At 35.1% G+C, this 18,709-nt stretch overlaps 1 protein-coding gene across 1 annotated transcript; it reads right to left on the bottom strand.

Annotated features, from left to right (window-relative positions):
- Positions 1 to 394: 394 nt before the first annotated feature.
- Positions 395 to 18,028, bottom strand: LOC143051845 (uncharacterized). The gene is made up of 4 exons (XM_076224819.1): positions 17,910 to 18,028; positions 10,321 to 10,477; positions 8,369 to 8,741; positions 395 to 6,755 (listed from the first exon to the last, which is right to left on the bottom strand). Exons 1-4 carry the CDS (start codon positions 17,993 to 17,995, stop codon positions 2,125 to 2,127), a joined length of 5,247 nt encoding a protein of 1,748 aa, XP_076080934.1. The 5' UTR covers positions 17,996 to 18,028; the 3' UTR covers positions 395 to 2,124.
- Positions 18,029 to 18,709: the final 681 nt, after the last annotated feature.

Genomic DNA, 18,709 nt, shown 5'->3' with positions numbered 1-18,709 from the left:
TAAAAAGTTGTTTTTTTCGTTATTCTTTTGTTAAAAAAGTATTTTTGTCTGCACACAAAGACCTTTGCCGGACATTGATATATTAATAAAAATGAAAAATACTGAATTTAAATAAAGAATTATGGCGCGTCACCAGTGCATTATCACGGATAGAGTAATGGTAAATGGTTCGTGTTGTTTATTCTTTAGTTTTCTATATTTGTGTTATGTGTACTATTGTTTGTCTGTTTGTCCGTCATTTTGGCCATGGCGATGTCAGTTTATTGTCGATTTAAGAGTTTGACTGTACCTCTGGTATCTTTCGTCTCTCTTTTACATGTGAATTCTAAATATTGTGATTCATTTTGTTCGAAATGTCCATTTTTAAATGCTCAGCCGCAAATAAAACAATGAATTGAATGGAAATAATTTTATTATGAACGATAGATGATTCTCACAACAATAATAATAAAAATATACACATGTACAACTTATGTACATACAAACATGTACAGAACTGTTGATTGAAAATAACAATAGTTACAATGTATATACAAAAATAAAATCATGTTTTATACGTTTTCAATACGCATCAGAAAGGTAAGCAATGGTATAAACCAACGATTAAAATATCCGTAAGAATATTAATATGAAAAATAAGATGTAATTTGACAAAAAAAAAATGGCATGCTCCATTAATAAAACAAATAAATTGCAAGACTTTAACGTAATGTTTGTTTATTTATTAGCAGTATGTAAGTTGCCAGCTTAATTTCAAAATATGATTTTGTTTTCTAAAAAGATAAATTGCTGATAGACGACGATTTGGATATTTGACGGATTCATTGAGGAAAAGAGGAAAATGAAAAAAAAACCAAAAAAACTCTCTCTCTCTCACACACAAACACCAAAAAGTAGTAAAAAAATAAAGAGAAAAGAAGAAAAAGCGTGAATAAACTCCGAAAAATCAAGAAAAATAAAACAAAATGAATATAAGCTTCTAACGACACTTAAAATACTTTCTTTTTTATATACAGAAATAAAGATAAGTTTTCCTTCACTTAAGTATGTCAAAAATTTAACCGTTTACCCTATTAGTTCCTATCTTTTTGATATCTGTACGTTTAAATCTACCTTATTTGCTAAACAAGAACACAATAAAAAGTTCACTTCATGTTTTACTTCCTAAAAAAAAAAATTCAAGTAAAAACCATTCCAACAACAATGCACAAAAAAAAATCAATGATTTTTTTACTTTTAAGGCCATACAAAACATTCTTAAATCACTTTTGAATTTATTTTAATTTTATTCATCCTTAAGTTTTTATATCAATCACGTGATACATTATATAAAAAAATAACTGCAAATCAGTTTCCAGCGTAGATATGACAAGTTTTCCGCTCTATACTCTATACGTAGTAACATTTCGAAGTAGTAAAGGTAAGGAAGGAGTCAAGAGTTGCATGTCGATGTGTCGAAACTTTTATGTTTAGCCGTAATGTAATGACATACATACACTGTCTGCTAATATTTACGAGAAAAACTTTCAAATTTGATGAGGAATAAAACGAAGAAATGCTATTTTACTAACATTTCAAAAATCAATGAACTCAAACTTATGGGAACATAGTGAAATGACAGAGTAGCTTCATTTATCGGTTTCAGATACAAAAGTAGACGGCCTTTTATTAATTTTAGTTACTGAGCATATATATTTTCGAAAATGTATGCCTGGTCGAAATCTAAAAGTGACAACGTATCTTCATTGCAAATGGTAAACGAAAATGAAAGAGTTTTATGATATCGACATGGAGATCTAAAATCTTTGAAAAAAAACTTAACAAATCTTCGGTCGCCCAAAATGTTGACTATGACACTGTTAAAATGATCTTTATTGTAATTTGGTAACATTTTACACTAACCCCCAAAAAAAAAAACATAATACATTAAAAGATTAGAAAATAAAATGTACTTATATCAAATTTAAAAAAAAACATTTCTGCTATTTGATACTAGAGTCTTACAATTGATGCATATATCAGTAAGGATTTAAAAATCTTTCGTTCCTGACACACGGATTTCCGGAACAATTCCAACCCCCTCACCGTACTTGTACTTGTACTGTTGACTTAACATTTTCAACCTTATAAGCCCATCATTTCAATCATTTGGTCCATCATTTGAGCGCGCCGTCCTCCAGGTACCATCCGTCCTCCTGCTCCAGCTCCCCCTGCTCCGGCTCCACCTGCTGCTCCTCCTGGTGGGACATCTCCAGGTTCAGGGCCTACACCAAGAACTCCAGCCCATTCCGGAGTCATAGTTTGTGGACCCCTTGGACGCCATGGATCAGCAGGACCTGCTCCATAAGGACGGGCATATGGATCAGCGGCATATGGTTGGGCATACGGATCCTGATAAGCACCAGCAGCTCCACCTGCTGCTGGATCCATTCCAGCTCCAAGGCCGCGACCACGTCCTCCTCTACGGCCACCTGGAGGTACATCTGGAGGTTCAGGAACTAAACCAAGCATCTGAAGAACTTGTTTTGTCATTGCTGCTTCCATTGCTCTCTGAATTGGATCAATAGTAGGACGTGGAGGTCTATTATATGCAGATGCCGCTCCTTGTAAGGAGACTTGTGGTTGTGTCATCGAATAACCGGTTTGTCCTTGACCTGAATAACCAGCTTGTGGATATTGTTCTTGTCCTGTGGTACCAGCTTGTGGGTATTGTCCTTGACCTAAAGTAGCAGCTTGTGGGTATTGTTCTTGACCTGTGGAAGCGGCTTGTGGGTATTGGCCTTGACCTGTAGTAGCAGTATGTGAATACTGTGCTTGACCGGTAGAAGCGGCTTGTGGGTATTGTCCCTGACTTGTAGAAGCAGCTTGTGGGTATTGGCCTTGACCTGTGGAAGCGGCTTGTGGGTACTGTCCTTGACCTGTAGAAGCAGCTTGTGAATATTGTCCTTGACCTGTAGAAGCAGCTTGTGGGTATTGTCCTTGCCCTGTCGTAGCAGTATGTGAATACTGTGCTTGACCTGAGGTAGCAGTGTGTCCGTATTGAACTTGTCCGGCACCTTGTGCAGTGTTTTGTGCGTATTGTCCTTGATTGGCGCCATAAGGCTGTTGATACCTTGGTCTTCGTCTAGGTGGCGGTAAACCTAAAGGTCTACGAAGCTCAGGGAAAATGTTCATCAAAGCAACATGGACAGAGCCACGTATATTTTTGGGATTAATTCCCATTGAATTCATCAAATCAGGACCAGTTGTATATAACACTGTAAACAAATCTTGCTTAGTTGGAGCCATAGATTTAATCATTTTCAACATAACAACCCTTGATATAGGATCCACATCCCGTGGAGATAAATCTTCAGCATAGTAAATTATTGGCGGTGGAGTAGGAGCCGGTGGGGTAGTTGTCGTAGGCATAGGAGTGGTCGTGGTTGGTATAGGAGTTGTCGTCGTTGTAGGTGGCGCTGGCGTTGCAGCAGGTGGTGGTTGTATATAACCTTGCTGTTTCATTAACTGAATCAGCGCCTCCATTCCAGTCATAGGCTGATTTGCTGTTTTGGCGGTTGGTCCCTTTCCTTGTAAAGCATCCCAGTCAACGTTTACCATTCCCCCAGCAGCCATTTCCTGGATGGTTCGAGGTTTAGTTGTCATCATCATTTGATTTTGAAATGTTTGTTCTGTCTGTAGAGGTGCATTGAAAGAATTAAGAGTATTGTCTGTAAACATTTGGTTATTAGCAGAGCTTACAACATCTTGGTATGTTTGTTGTATTTCTACTGTATTTGCATTTGGTGTATCTTGGTATGTTTGTTGTATTTCTACTGCATTCGCAATTGGTGTAGCGATTTCTACAGTTCCACTAGCTGAACCTAAACTTCCGCCTTGTATGTTATTTGCAGAGGAAGATTGTTGATTTATTATGTCAGCAATTTGTTGATTGGTAAAACCACCAGATTGCATAGCTGTGTTTTGTGAAGTTAAAGTCGCCATTAAATCTACAAAGTTCTGGTTCATTGATGGAGAGTTTTGGGTTGCTGGTACATCAGTCATTAAACCAGTTCCACTTCCGGCATTTATCAGGGATGACGAACCGACTGCATCATTCCATGTAATAGGTGAAACTGTCGTAGGAGGTACATTGTTCCATACATTGGATGTTCCTGTCGTTTGAGGATTATAAATGTGATTGAAGAAACTCATTGAGGCCCCTCCCACTGCATCAACAACTGGTGGGTCGGTTGTTGTCGGTTCAGTGGTCGTTGTAGTTGGTATTGTTGTTGTTGTCGGTATTGTCGTGGTCGTCGGTATTGTTGTCGTCGTTGGTGGTGGTGGTGGAACTGTCGTCGTAGGTGGTGGTGGTGTTCGAACAGTTGTAGGTGCAGGTTTCGGCGTGGTTGTCGTCGTTGTTCTTCTGGTAGTTGACGTGATTGTAGTTGGTGGTGGTGCTAATTTTGCTGTTTTTACAACATCCACCATTTTCAACTCCTTGACGTGACTAACTGCAGAAGGAGTTGCTGGTATGTTTCTATCCACGTTCTGTTGAATCCTTCTTATTGTTGTTTTGACAGATGACACACCAGGTTGTAACTGTGGACTATTTTTTATCTTTTGCATTAAATCAGCCATAGTCAACATCATATTTTCAATTAAGACTTGTGATTTCGCTTGCATTCCGAGAGAAGCGCGTGGAAGTTTGACAGACTGTTCTTTTATCGTTGCTTGTATTTCATTTTTAATTCCTTTGGCACTATCTTTACCCTGTTTGACAACGGTATCAACGGTTATTTTCTGGTCAAAGTTCTCCTTGAACCCATTATAGGATCCTGAAGGTGCAACGTTTTCAATCAATTTAGGAACTTGTTGTGGTGCGTTTATAACAACAGTTTGTTTTGTTGTACCTGTAGTTACACCAGTTGTTATCATAGCTTGTTGTAGCGTCGGTTTTGTTTTAGTTGTTGGTGGTTCTGTGACAATCTGTGCAGCATTAATTGTTGTTCCTTCCGTAACTACAGTCTTTACAGTTGTCGATGAAAGATCTTCAACTACTGCACCGTATGCATTTTGTTGAATACTGTCAACTGCGGATCCAAGGACTGGTCGATTAGTTGACAATCGTTCGGTGGTTGTAGGTACAGCTGTAGTTGTAACTTTGACAGGCTGTGTTACTGCTCCTCCTAGCTTTGTAGATTCAACAGGTGCTTGAGAAGTTGTTGATGTCTGGGTTGTTGTCTTGGCATCTGTTGTACTTGGTGTTGTTCGTGTTGTTGTGCCGTCTGTGAAAGGTATTTCAGCCCAGTCATAATAACCTGGCGTTGCCATGCCTGACAATTGTGTCCACAAACCGCTATTACCCATGATGCCTTGATTGTTAAATTGTTGTGTTCCATGTAGCATGACTGGTTGTGTCAGCAGCTGATCACTTGGTGCTACTGTGACCCAAGTAGGATTTGCTTCCACCCATGGACCTTGCGTTGTCGTAGGTGGTAAAGGCTCAAACATAGATTGGAGAGACCATGTATTCGTCCCTGAGAGACCTGATAGACGAGGTTCGACTATTTTAACTTGATTTGTCCCCGCCCCTAATAGACGAGGTTCGACTATTTTCTCTTCCTTTGGCTGCGGTTGAACACTAGTTGTAGTGCTAGGTGCTTTGGTAGTACTCACAGCAGCTGTTGTTGTTGTGTCAGCTGTTTGTTCAACCCAGGAAGCAACATTGCTGGTCGTGTCAACAAGACCACTAACGATACCATGATCAAACATAGACATTCCCTCTAAGCCCTGATATTGTTGGTTGTATGTAGAATAATCCATAGTAGGGTAAGCAGTTGGCTGCATCATTCCTGTAAACTGTGACATGGAAGGATTGTTTTTACCAGGATTCGCCAAATTACCAATACTATCTCTTATATGATGTGACAATAATGTACCCGATGTAAAATCATTTACCGCATTGGCAAATGCTATATTGCTTAAATCAAACTGAGAAGTCGGTTGTGTGTTAGTTTCTTGAATGGTTGCTGGTTGCTTCTGGTCAGGAGACTGGTTTACGTTTATAACTTTCCATTCCTGACCTTGAACTGGCGATTTGGCTTCAGATACAGAGGATAATGATAAAGACAATGACGGCGCTGACTGGTGACCGTTTACAGTTTTTTTAGTGACATCCTGGCCTCCTGTAGAAGAAGCTTTACCTCCTGCAATTGATGTGCTTAGACTTCCGGTAGCACTCGGATTTCCAGCGGCTGGTACCACTTGACTGCTAGATAATGTTGAGTTAACGTTTCTTTTAGCACGTGACAGTTCAATTACTTGAGCATTGCCTTGTAAAGTACCGGGATCCTGTGTTGGCAACACGGCATTTGATTGGTCATTATTTTGAACGGAAGTTGTCATCCCAATATAAGGAAGATTAATGACGTCTTTTGTAACAACTTCCTTGTTACTTAACGAACTTGTATCGATTCGTTTCGTATTTTCGGGTAATACATTGACAGAATCAACAACAATATTATTGGTCTCCATTTGTACATTTGACTTCGTCTCGGTGACTAAATTTGCAGTTGAAACCGGAACTCCATATAAGGATTGAGACTCGGCTTGTATTGTTGGAATACTGAATTCGTTTGTCACTTCATTAAGAGTATTTCTGAGTGAGTTATATCCCCTTGGTAAAATAGAAATGTCAGCACAGTTATATATTTCAGTTTGGTCTCCACAGCCGACTTGACTGCTTCCATTTGCACATTTCCCCCAGTGGAGAGCTGAAAAAGACAATAGATGTTTTATTAATTCATGGTATTTCTATGTTATTTTACTTTTCTGGGTCGTTGAGTAAAATAAATAATCAGGACATAAATATGACAACAAGAATCACCAACAAAACTGTGCATTACAACAGAAATTAAATATGTACTACTTTCCAGTCTGTTCTTTTTTGAAACAAAAAGGCATTTTGCAAAGAATTCCACTCAGTACGGTGCAAGTGTCCGTCTTAAACTTACAGTGAGGAGAGATGTTGTGTTTTTTTTTGCACCGTGTTGAAGGCCTCGTTGTGTCTTTGATATGAACAACAGCAAAACAGGGTGATGTTCCTTTGCTTTTTTTGTGTTTTTTTCTTTCCATGTATTGATTTTGTTTCATAGATGGATACTGCACATGGGTTTTTTTTCATTACATAGTTAACAAGTCAGTGCTGTTATTTTCATTTCAGTGTTGGAACAATTATGTTGTTTTGGAATTCTTAATAGTATTCTAAATGACAATATGTAACCTTGCACACAGTGAATTCGTGACATATAAGTAGACCTTGTCCTTTTTTGTAGAAAAATATCCTTTTATTTGAATAATAAGTGTGAATGTTAGCTCTCATAAAACGGTAATGGGTTTATTATGTCGAATCATAGAAATTCTTGTATTGGCATTTAGTATGATTTTATGGTAAATGTGTCTATTCGTGTTACTCGTCGTTCAAGTACGCGTGTTCGGCAATGAGAATCACAAAAATAAAATAAAAACAATAATAAAATTGAGAATGGAAATGAGAAATATGTCAGGGTAACAAGCCTTTCGTTAGCTCCACTTTAACTATGATGTTATGTATCTATTAATTATTCATTTACATTTGTAATGACTTCTTATTCTAACTATTATAACTTATAGAATTCTAAGTAGCAGCCAAGCGAGGTATTTAATTTGAATGATTTAAAAAAAAAAAGAATAACTGAGCAAATGTGAATGTCTCAATAAAATTGAGAATGGAAATGGGGAATGTGTCAAAGAGACAACAACCCGACCATAGAACAGACAACAGCAGAAGGTCACCAATAGGTCTTCAATCTATGTCTGATTGATTGGTAGTTGGTTGCTTAACGACCAGTGGCAAACAATTCATGCATGTTCAGGACGAGAACACGTTAACATTGAATATAAAAGGTAGGTCTTGTAATAGAGGCCATTCGGGATGAAGTTCGGGGAAATTTGAACTGCCAATGGAACATAAGGATATATTGGATAAGGATAGAAATTATGCCACCTACAGAGCCCTTAAAGAGTTATTGCAAGGGTTCTGAACGTGTCACTCCCTTTACTAGAGGCATCGCATTTAACGTCACCATTCTGACCGGACGTGGCTACAAACTTGTACATCTCACACAGCCAGAAAGTAAAATCACAAATATACTACACTCTGAGGAAAATTCAAAGCCCCTAATCAAATGGCAAAATCGAATGATAAAACACATCAAACGAATCGACAACAACTGTCATATTCCTGACTTAGTACCAAGTGACCATACTCCTATTCACCAGTTATCATTCGGGAGGTTTCAATATATGAATGTTCATTCAAAATATGATATTCAAAATAATGTGTTACCTGTATGCCATTTCCATTGAAGAACACATCTTTCACACACCACGCCCTTTGGCATTGTAATTTGTAAATACACATTTCTGGCACTAGAAGGATAGAAGCGTTGTCCATGTCCAACTATTTCTAATGGAAAACGATCTAAACATTCCTGTGATACTGGATTATTATCAGAAACTTCAGGACAAAGTCGGAATTCAAAATATCCGTGTTTGTTCTTCTCAACTTCTATTTCAATATTAATGTGAGAATCATCTGTATGATAAGTTCTAGCAATGAGTCCATTAAAATATTTCCCACCAATTTCATTGGGGCGGGGATTTGAATCCCATGGGTCGCCACAGACTCCACATTGACCTTTGTTTTCTTGCCACTGGTGCTGAAATTAAAAAAATGTCATAATTTATATCATTATCAATACAATAAGCATAAATGTCATACAAAGGTTAGTTATCTAGTTTAATTGTTTCTGCTTTTTTTTATCAACAAATTTTGATTAAGAAACATCTTATCTAATACATACCGTACGAAAACGATAACGAAGTGTTGAAAATCTTTAAAACAGATTTTTTGATTCTTAGTTACTGATGACTTTATTCTTCAAACTACAGTTGTTCTGTGATAGTCAGTTTGCAAAGAATTTCACTAAACCAGTGATAGAAAGAAGATGTGGTATGATTGTCAAAGAGACAAATATTCAACTATATAGGTCACTGTACGGCCTTCAACAATGAGGAAAACCTATACCGCATAGTCTCCGTGTATAAAGTGTCATTGCGACTTTTTGATGAAGACCAGCAATACACGCGTTGTTGCTTTGCTATTTGTGTTTTTTGCTGTGCATGAACTGTTCTTTTGTTGTCATTAATAGATACTACATGTTCTTTCTCTTCTTTTAAAGGGATAAAACATTTAACAAATCACTTGCACAAGAAATACTTTCAGACACTTATATAGTTGAAATTTGTTTTTGAACGCAATACAGTTTCTGAAAGGGAGACGTGACGGGTTTATATTATTCTTGTTTGTTTTAAGATGTTTTGTCGAACTCGATCTAACATGGAACACCTGCTATAAACACTCATAAATCCCGTCGTAGCTCGATTTAGGGAGATCGTTTTAAGTCCACGGCATGGTCAAACAAATGATTTGAAAGTGCTCAACACGTGACTTTTAAGAGGTTCCTGGTTGGACATGAGTCATTGTGATGTGTCTCACAGATACTTTGGACTTTAACTTTGTGAACTATAGCAATACGACCAGTAAGAAATAAACTTTATTTTGAACAATTGGTGTGTATTGCGTATTTTATCACGTATACATGTATCTTCTAAAAAAGATGACATTTCGAATTTATATACTGTAGAAGAATTATACATTACATATGCCTTCGGGATACGGTGTATCTAATACTTCGTACATCTTATCACCATCATCTTTATTATGTACTATTATATATGAATAGTAGTAGTCCCCCTTGGCGCACCCCAGATCACGTCAAATATTATATATGACAACAATATAGTTTAAAAATTAAGATGTCAAATGCTGAAGAAATGTGTATTCTTTTCCTCAATTGTCGGTAAACAAACGTATAAAACTTGTCTGACAGCCAGTGAAAAATGGTTTGTCAAAATTATATATATTTTCCCTTTTTTCTGTTAATTTTCTTGGTGTTTTGTGCAAAGCGAAATTCAGCCTCTTAGCCACCTGAAATTAATATTTATTTTTTGGGGAAAGGGAGTGACATGTTTTCAATCTTTATTAAGGTGTTTTATGATATTCCCTGGGAAAAAATGTTTTGAAAGGGAAGATACAACAATAGTTTGCATTTGGGTTCTAAGCTTTCCCCATGAAGGTTAACAATAGAAAGTCGGACGCACGAAATTATAAAAAGTTGTGGAACTGTGTTGATACCATAATGGACTGTAAATACCCGGAAGTTCCATATATCTTACCCAGTATCCGCCACAGTTTAGGCCATCATCATCTTGATTTACTGGTGAACTGTAACCTTTTCGCCATAGTGATGACCTTTGACATGGTTCAATCATTCGACCTCTGGCATTGGCACATGATATGGTTGATAAGAAAATAAAAACTAGTAGAAAATGTCTGAAAGTAAAAAATTGTAAAATATATTAGCCATTCTAACATAGAATTTGTTTTGGTTATTAAAGGTACCAGGCTTATAATTTAATACGCCAGACGCACGTTTCGTCTACATAAAACTCTCCAGTGACCCTCAGATCAAAATAGTTATAAAGCCAAGCAAGTACAAAATTGAAGAGCATTTGTTTGAATATATGTTTCATTTAAAATGCCGTACACAAGTCGAACTCATCAGAGAGTTGTATGGGTGGTAACCTCCATAACTATTTTTTTTAAAGTGGATCTGATACTAGATAAAGAAACGATTCTGGTAAGAATACTTATTATGTGATATTTTCACAAGTACCCCTCTAAAAATATTCCTCTGATTTTAAAGATTTTTCTGATTTTTGAAATCGTCCGATAATTTGTTTTGCAATATCCTCTTTAAATCCGGTAACGACGATGGCGCACTACTGACATCAATAGAAATGAGAAATTGTTTAGTTAAAAATATATTGTATTTGTTTAAATATACAAAAAGGATGAGACACAAACTGACCAGATATGAGGCCCCTCATGGGGGGGGGGGGGGTCCTAGAAATCACATAATCACCATTTTTTTGCCAATATAATCACATAATCATTAAATATTTGCTTATCGTTAGTAATCAAATAATCATAAACTAAAAATACAGTCCTAGGTAATCAAATAATCATGAAATATTTGGCTTAATAATCAAATAATCATTAAAAAAACGGCCAAGTAATCACATAATCAAAAACCCCATGAGGGCCCTCAGATATAAAATCTCCTCCATCGTACATTGTTTGCATTCAACCCCTGATAATATAGATCATCTAAAGATTTCATTTTGATCAGAAAAAACCTTCATGTACATGTAAGATGACAGACGGACTGAAATGCGGCGGACGAAGGTTGGACATTCAATTCTTTTTTGTACAGTTCTGTGCTACCATGCAGCATTCCTTTATGGCTATATATGTAAACATCTTTCAATTTGTGATAAAAAAGGAAAAGAAAAAAAACCTGAAAGAAATCTACAGCCTAAGGCGACATGTAAAATTGCTAAAAATATAAAGGGTCAAGATTGTGATTATTTCCACTTGTCGAATATTACTATAACTTTCATTAATTAAATATGTTTCAGTGATGAATATAGATGTAGAACGTCACGTATATGATACATCCAGAATGTAGCATTGGTACTAAATATATCAAAATGGCGGTTGTCAACAATCTGTATAAAACGTTGGAGCTGAAGGACGCCTCCGGGTGCTCGCTGCATTGAAAACCTATTGGTGACCTTCTTCTGTTGTCTGTTCTATGATCGGGGTGTTGTCTCTTTGACACATTCCCCATTTCCATTCTCAATTTTATAATGTGATTAAACAATTACATCTTCGAAATACTGATAGTTTCACATCATTTATGTACGTGTTCAGTATTTCAGTATTTCATTGCTAAAGATTTTTTGAAAAGAACACACACATGCTTAAGTTATATTTTCGCCATTTTTTCCGTTTTAACCAGGGTGTTGTCTGTCTTTATTAAACAATACTCATGAATTTTTTTTCATAAACTGAATCATGCTCTTTTTAGAATAGTTATCAAAGGTACCAGGATTATAATTTAATGCACCAGACGCGCGTTTCGTCTTCATAAGACTCTTCAGTGACGCTCAGATCAAAATAGTTATAAAGCCAAAAAAGTAAAAAGGAGAATCCAAAATTCCAAAAAGTTGTGTCAAATACGGCAAAGGTAAATTTTTCCTTGGATAAGAAAATCCTTAGTATTTCGAAAAATATAAAGTTTTGTAACAGAAAATTTATAAAAATGACCATATAATTGATATTCATGTCAACCCCAAAGTGCTAGAAATTTGTCAAGACTGTCCAAACTTTTGAAAAATGAATCTCCTCCAGATAATGCGATCTTCTATACCGGAAAGAATGAAGGTATCAAGTGGGTAGTAAACAAGAATGCTCGGAAAAAAAACTCACCATGGTGAAAAAGGGGGAACAGACAAACCGTGATCAGCACACAGAACACTAAACAGACGTATACTAATTGAGAAACACTAACCAATCAACGGAATTGTTCATGCAATTAGAATGCCCCTGGAAAATGAGCATTTTAAGTCCCAATAGACATAAAAAGAATTCAATGTGTTTTTCAAAAAGGACTCTCGTGTATGTTGAAATGTTCTAATGGGTCCTTGATTTTGAATGAAATATATTGCTGTTGTTTTGGTTGTTACCATGTTTAGCTTTTTTCCAAAATCACCGATATGTGTGGACATAATCAGTTTGTTTTATACATACATTTTTTGGTTATTTAGTTTTTCGGCTATGCACATATGTTTAACCCGCGTACAACCCCCATAAATAACTAAACTTAATGCTATTACAATTATATTTATTAACTATATATGAACTCTAACGGTGCAATGTGCTCTGTTGACCATGACATTTTGCGTTATAATTGCTCATCAATTAATTGACATATAGAAAGTGTCAATACATGTCCCATAAGGACAACAGGTTTATGACTGATTTACGGCCTTTCACATGGAAACCTTTTTATGCTCAAGTTATGTCCCTTTTCTGTCAAATTGTAAGTACAAGGTGTGGAAATACACGTGAAAAGTTATGACTTAACGTAATAATTACGTAATATATACGTTAATCAAACGTAATATCTGGGGTCAGTTATATTTACAAATGATAATTAACCTGTTATAGAGGTCATAAAACGGCAGCAGTCCTTTTGCGCCAATTGCTGTTTTTCAGGGGTATCATTTGCGCCAAATTTTGTTTTCCAAATGTATCAATTGCGCCAATATTCGGATCTCATTTGCGCCAGTTTACCTGTACACATATCTATCATAAATATTAATGATTACTATATATTTATTCTTTTTTTTAGCTTAAAAAGTATCATATGTTCGGAGATATTTCACCACGAAGATGAGCATCTGAAGAGAAATGACTTAAAATGTATTAGACAGTCAATGTACAAAGAGAGAATCAAACTTTTTGCTTTGCTGAATATTTAATATGACAATATAGTAAATATAGTAAATAGAAGCTTTTGCTGAGTATGTTTAAGCCACAATTTTGATGACACAGTGTTTTGTTACCACCATGCGTATGGGCTTTATTGTACTATCAGGAATTATTATGAACTGTTTGATGCATTTCTTCCTTCAATGTTTGAGTTTTTGGACAATTAAGTGAAGTTAAAAGCTACTACATACATTAAATGTGGAAGTATCCATACAGCAGCAGTTAGTAAAAAAAAGTTACAAAAAAGTAAACATTTGCCGTTTAAACTGCCGGTTCCAAGTCCGAATAAAGGAGTAAGGAAGTCATTTTTCTTCTAATTGGCGCAATCGTATGTTTTATTTTTGGCGCAAATGATACCATGTAATTTAAAAACATGTGGCGCAAACGTAGCATTGGAGAAAAAAAGTTGTGGCGCAAAAGGACGCGTTTTTGGCGCAAATGGATCTCTCTCCATAAAACCGGGTTGCAATGTCACTTGATTAGGTGCAATACACAATAAATAAGTGACATTATATAATAAATATTTGAATTTGTCTTATTATATAAATTGGTTTACTTATTAAATTCATACTTGATTCTTGCTTCAGGGTCAAAATGTTATCCTGTATATATTAATTAATTGCTTCTTAAATTTCTTTTATTGAAACACATAGGTCACATTTTCAATATAAGGGACAATTATGTCCCTCCCTTCTGATCTCAAATCCTGAATTCGCCAGGCAATGCATTAGCCATATATAACTAAATTAAGAATAATATACCATAATTCTAACTAAATTGAATTATTCCCCTTTCCCGCAACAAGTTGTACAGGCAAAAGTTTATAATTAGATACGAAAATCAGTTGTAAGTCGTGAAATATTCTATAAAACGTCAAATACGACAACAAAAAGGTAATACCAAGAGTACGTTTTGAGGCAAGGGGCGCGATCATAAAAAGATGCCGTAGCGAGACAAGATACATGTACGTGTACATGTATGTTTTACGTTATCATGAAAACACTGAAATTTGGTCCAATAGTTAATATGCCTTTGCAGATAGCAATCAGAACCATGGTACATCACACAAAGATATACAGCACTATACGTTTTTGCTTAATTGAATCGGCATCGAATTTTCATCCTTAATGGAAAAAGGGGTTGACTTTTTTTTTTACACAAATTGTTTGATTCATAAATTTCTTGGGGAAGACACTTATTTTAGAAAGATATTAGGCAAATAGCATGTTTTCGGGAAAAGTGTTAGTTAATAAACATACTGATTAAAAATTAATTCTTGTCTCTGTTTGTCTTTGAAATTTTCCTTTTTTTAATTAAAGTCAATAAAAAGTTTTATCCCAAGGGGGAAACTTATGTACCATAAAAAACACACAAACTATGTATGCTCAGTGCTCTCAATTATGCAATATAAATGCCTTGACCTAATTTGTTCACAATGAATACACATGCCTTGTAAAATCTTGTGGTCCATAAAAACTTATATTTGGTTGTCATAAAATTATATTATAGAAATAAAACATGTCATTACCAGTCGTTATGAATAAAGACATTTTTGTAAGTATGCGAAGGGATACGAAAAACCTCGCATCATTTTCCGCAAAAAGTGACACTTTGTCCCATTAATGTTTTTTTTCTTCTTATTTTTAGAAATGTAATTAACATTATTTATTTGTCTCTTATGCTACTAACAAACGGAGTGGCATGTTGAATCATAAAGGAGATTGTCAAACAGAATGAAAATCAGTTGTTATATCAAAGGCAGAATACATGTGTAGAACACGGAATCGGAAAATCTTGTCAGTTCTCAAACCACAAATGATTAAACACTGTGGAATTGAAATAAATCCTCTCGTTATTATAATAAAGCTAGGTGAACAAACTTCTTTTTGCGATAAGAAGTATCGTTTTTAATGTCACATTATTAAGAAAAATATTATGACTTTCAAGCTTTGGGTACAAATTAATTTTCTAGAAGATGTTCGAGTTTTCATTGAGTGATGCTGTTCTAAGTTTCAGGTTTTGTTATGGAAACAGAAACATTTGAAGATTTGGGGAACTCACTGCGAGGGGTCATAAAAAATAATTTGTTCCTTAAACCATGTGTGGTTTTTTTTTATGACCCCTCTCAGTGAGTTCCCCAAATCTTCAAATGTTTCTGTTTTGTGTGTTTCGATTGTCTTGTTTATAGATATAGGAAGACGTGGTACGAGTGCCAATGAGACAACTCTCCATCCAAGTTACAACTTTATTAGAGTAAACCATTATAGGTCAATGTATGGTCTTCAACATGAAGCCTTGGCTCACACCGAACAACAAACTATAAAGGGCCCCAAAAATTCTGAATTCGCCAGTTTGATAAACGACTTAAATACGCCTGTCGACCATATCCATTCGGAACAGTACACATCAAATCATAGAAACAAAGATTTACCACTCTACCCCGTTAACGATAATATTTATCCACTCTGAATAGTTTTAATTTAAAAATTAATAATGAATGCTCGGAACCTCGCACATTAAAGTTGTAAAAAATCTATTTCGAGAATACTATATATCGTAATTAACGGTTTGGTATGTGTGAATCTATAAGTATCACTTTCCAAAGTAATATAGGACTTGATACAATTGACAAAAAAAACACGGAAAATAAAAACTTGGTTAATAATTCCTTAAAACGATTGACAAAAGTACAACCACAGTCATGATATTTATCTATATTTGATATGTAATTTCCGACGGTTCTTTCAAACGCCAATATTGAACCTCTGAAATTTATGTGAATTTATTTTGAAGAAATGTCGATGAGTCCTTGTTATAAATAAAGAGATGTTGAGTATGCGCCAATGAGACAGCAACTCAAGACCGGATACAGTTATTTAAAAAAAAAGAGGGGTCGGGGTGGTGGTTCCAACCCCCGGAACATCATAAAAATGTTACTTAGTTTAACAAAAAAAAAAGATAAAAAGGGTGAGGGTCCCCCTTGATCTGTCAATGCAGCACTCAACAGCAAAAGATAACCAAGACTTTTGAACCTACAATAAGTATCACTGTGATTGCTACTTCTGGATGGATATAGGAAGATGTGTTATGAGTGCCAATGGATAACTCTCTTTTCAAGTCACAATTTATAAGAGTAAACCATTATAGGTCAATGTATGGTCTTCAACAAGCCTTGGCTCACACCGAACAGTAAACTATAAGGGGCCACCAAAAATTACTAGTGTGAAACCAACTGGCTTACATATATAAAAAGCGAGAAACGAGAAACACTTATGAACCACATCAACAAACGACTACTACTGAATATCAGATTTCTGAAGTCTGCTTAAAAAAAACATCTAATACCGAAACACTGTTTTCATACTAAAACAAATAGATTTAATTTTACATGTAGAAAAGAAATACATGCAACATATTTAATTCGTATAGTTAAGTTGAAGTGACTCTAAAAAAAAGAATAACTGTAGTATATAAATGTATATATAACATCCATGTTGATGTCAAGACAAAATGTACATGAATGTAGTGAGATCTAGACTGTTATTAGTTGCAATTCATACAATGTTACGATGTTTTAATGCCTGCTTTTAAGAAGCAATCAATTTTTAAAATAAACTGTTTAAAAAGTTAATGTTAACACATGATGAAGTCTATCTAAAACCCAAAAACCGTCCATCAGATTGCACATAGACAAATATTGATTCGACTTTAAAAATACTTAACAAAGTTTCATTTTAGAATGATTAATTTATAGTCAATTTTTTTTTAAGAAATCGGAATTGCGCGATACTGTTGACTCATTGGAAGCGTCAACTATAAGACGAAGCCTCGTTTGTTTCAGCGTAGTAACCTTTCAAAACTTTGTGTTTATGTATTATTTTATTGCTGTCTCATTGACTTATACCCCTTTTTCTTCGTGTACTCACATACACAATATCTCATATTCAAGCAAATTGACAAAAAAGAGTCAGTGGGTTAAAAGAACAATACTAGTTACAAGATTTTTTGATTTGCTTATAGTTTTAGAAATTGACACTCTAATGTTTTTACTGTATAAAAACATACTTTAAAATATTGCAACATTCAAATCCATGCACGACTTCAAATTAGTTCACATTTGAACATTGAAGTACTAGAATAACGATTTCAGGCGCTTTTTGATAGATATTAATCAGTATTTGTGTACGCTCGTATTGAATTAGTTCAATTATTATTATTCAGTTAATATTAACCGAAAATCTCATTGATATAAGTAACTCCTGAAATTGAGGCAGTATTTCATTTCTATACTTCTATTTCTACTATTTAAAATAGATATCCAAATAAAAGCACGTGCATATTCAATTTTTTAAATATTACAACTTACTTCATCAAAGGCATAGTGTTTACAAATATCCAAGATTCTGAACCTGCAGAAGTTGCCTTGGCGACCCGCGCCGGTGGCCGATCCATGTCGTTGCTGAATTCACAATAAGTGGCAACAATCCTAGAAAGTTGTTCCGAAAGGATTGATAGCCAGTATTTAGTGTCTTGGACTGTTTAATTGGTCCTTGTCATAACGGGGGTCACAAAAGGGCAACTATGATGCAATTGATAAAACACAATTCATTTTATTGTGATTAAACATAAATAAAGAACCCGGATTACATATGCATAAATAACGCGGATTACATATATTCTGATTTACGAGGTGAGATGATCATGCAAGTCAAATTAATTATTAAAACAAAACTTGTGTTTTTACAGAAAAAAATGGAGATTTATGACTTGCTTCAACGATGGCCGGGTCGTTACCATAAATCATGAATTATGATCGCCAGTGACAATAAAACACCTTCGTTTTGTCGTACATCCATAAATACAAGATGTTTTGTCAGAAATTCGTGTATCTGTCACTTTTAGACATATCGTGTCGCCTTTACGTAAAAAAATACCAAAGTTTTAACTCATACGGAATTTGCTTCCTTTCCCGTGATTGACCTTTCAAGTTACAGTGAAAGAAAACCAGAAGGTTAAAAATATATGGTTTATTTCTTGAATTCCAAATTGTGAAAAAGTTTTGAAAATTTTGAAATTTTAACCAAATCATTAAAATATTGAAATTTTAACCAAATCATTAAAATATTGAAATTTTAAATATCGTTTTTAAATTTGATCAAACTTTAA

Source organism: Mytilus galloprovincialis, chromosome 11 (genome assembly GCF_965363235.1).
Source record: "Mytilus galloprovincialis chromosome 11, xbMytGall1.hap1.1, whole genome shotgun sequence".
Lineage (NCBI taxonomy): Eukaryota > Metazoa > Mollusca > Bivalvia > Mytilida > Mytilidae > Mytilus > Mytilus galloprovincialis.
This window is presented reverse-complemented; position numbering and strand designations above follow the sequence as displayed.

Bases quoted from the DNA above. Each gene is read 5' to 3' on its own strand.
- LOC143051845 (XM_076224819.1), bottom strand. From the start codon at position 17,995: ATGGATCGGCCACCGGCGCGGGTCGCCAAGGCAACTTCTGCAGGTTCA. The intron at 8,742-10,320 runs GTAAGATATATG...TTTTAATTTCAG, and splicing joins TAAACTGTGGCGGATACTGG to CACCAGTGGCAAGAAAACAA. The intron at 6,756-8,368 runs GTAACACATTAT...TGTCTTTTTCAG, and splicing joins TCAATGGAAATGGCATACAG to CTCTCCACTGGGGGAAATGT.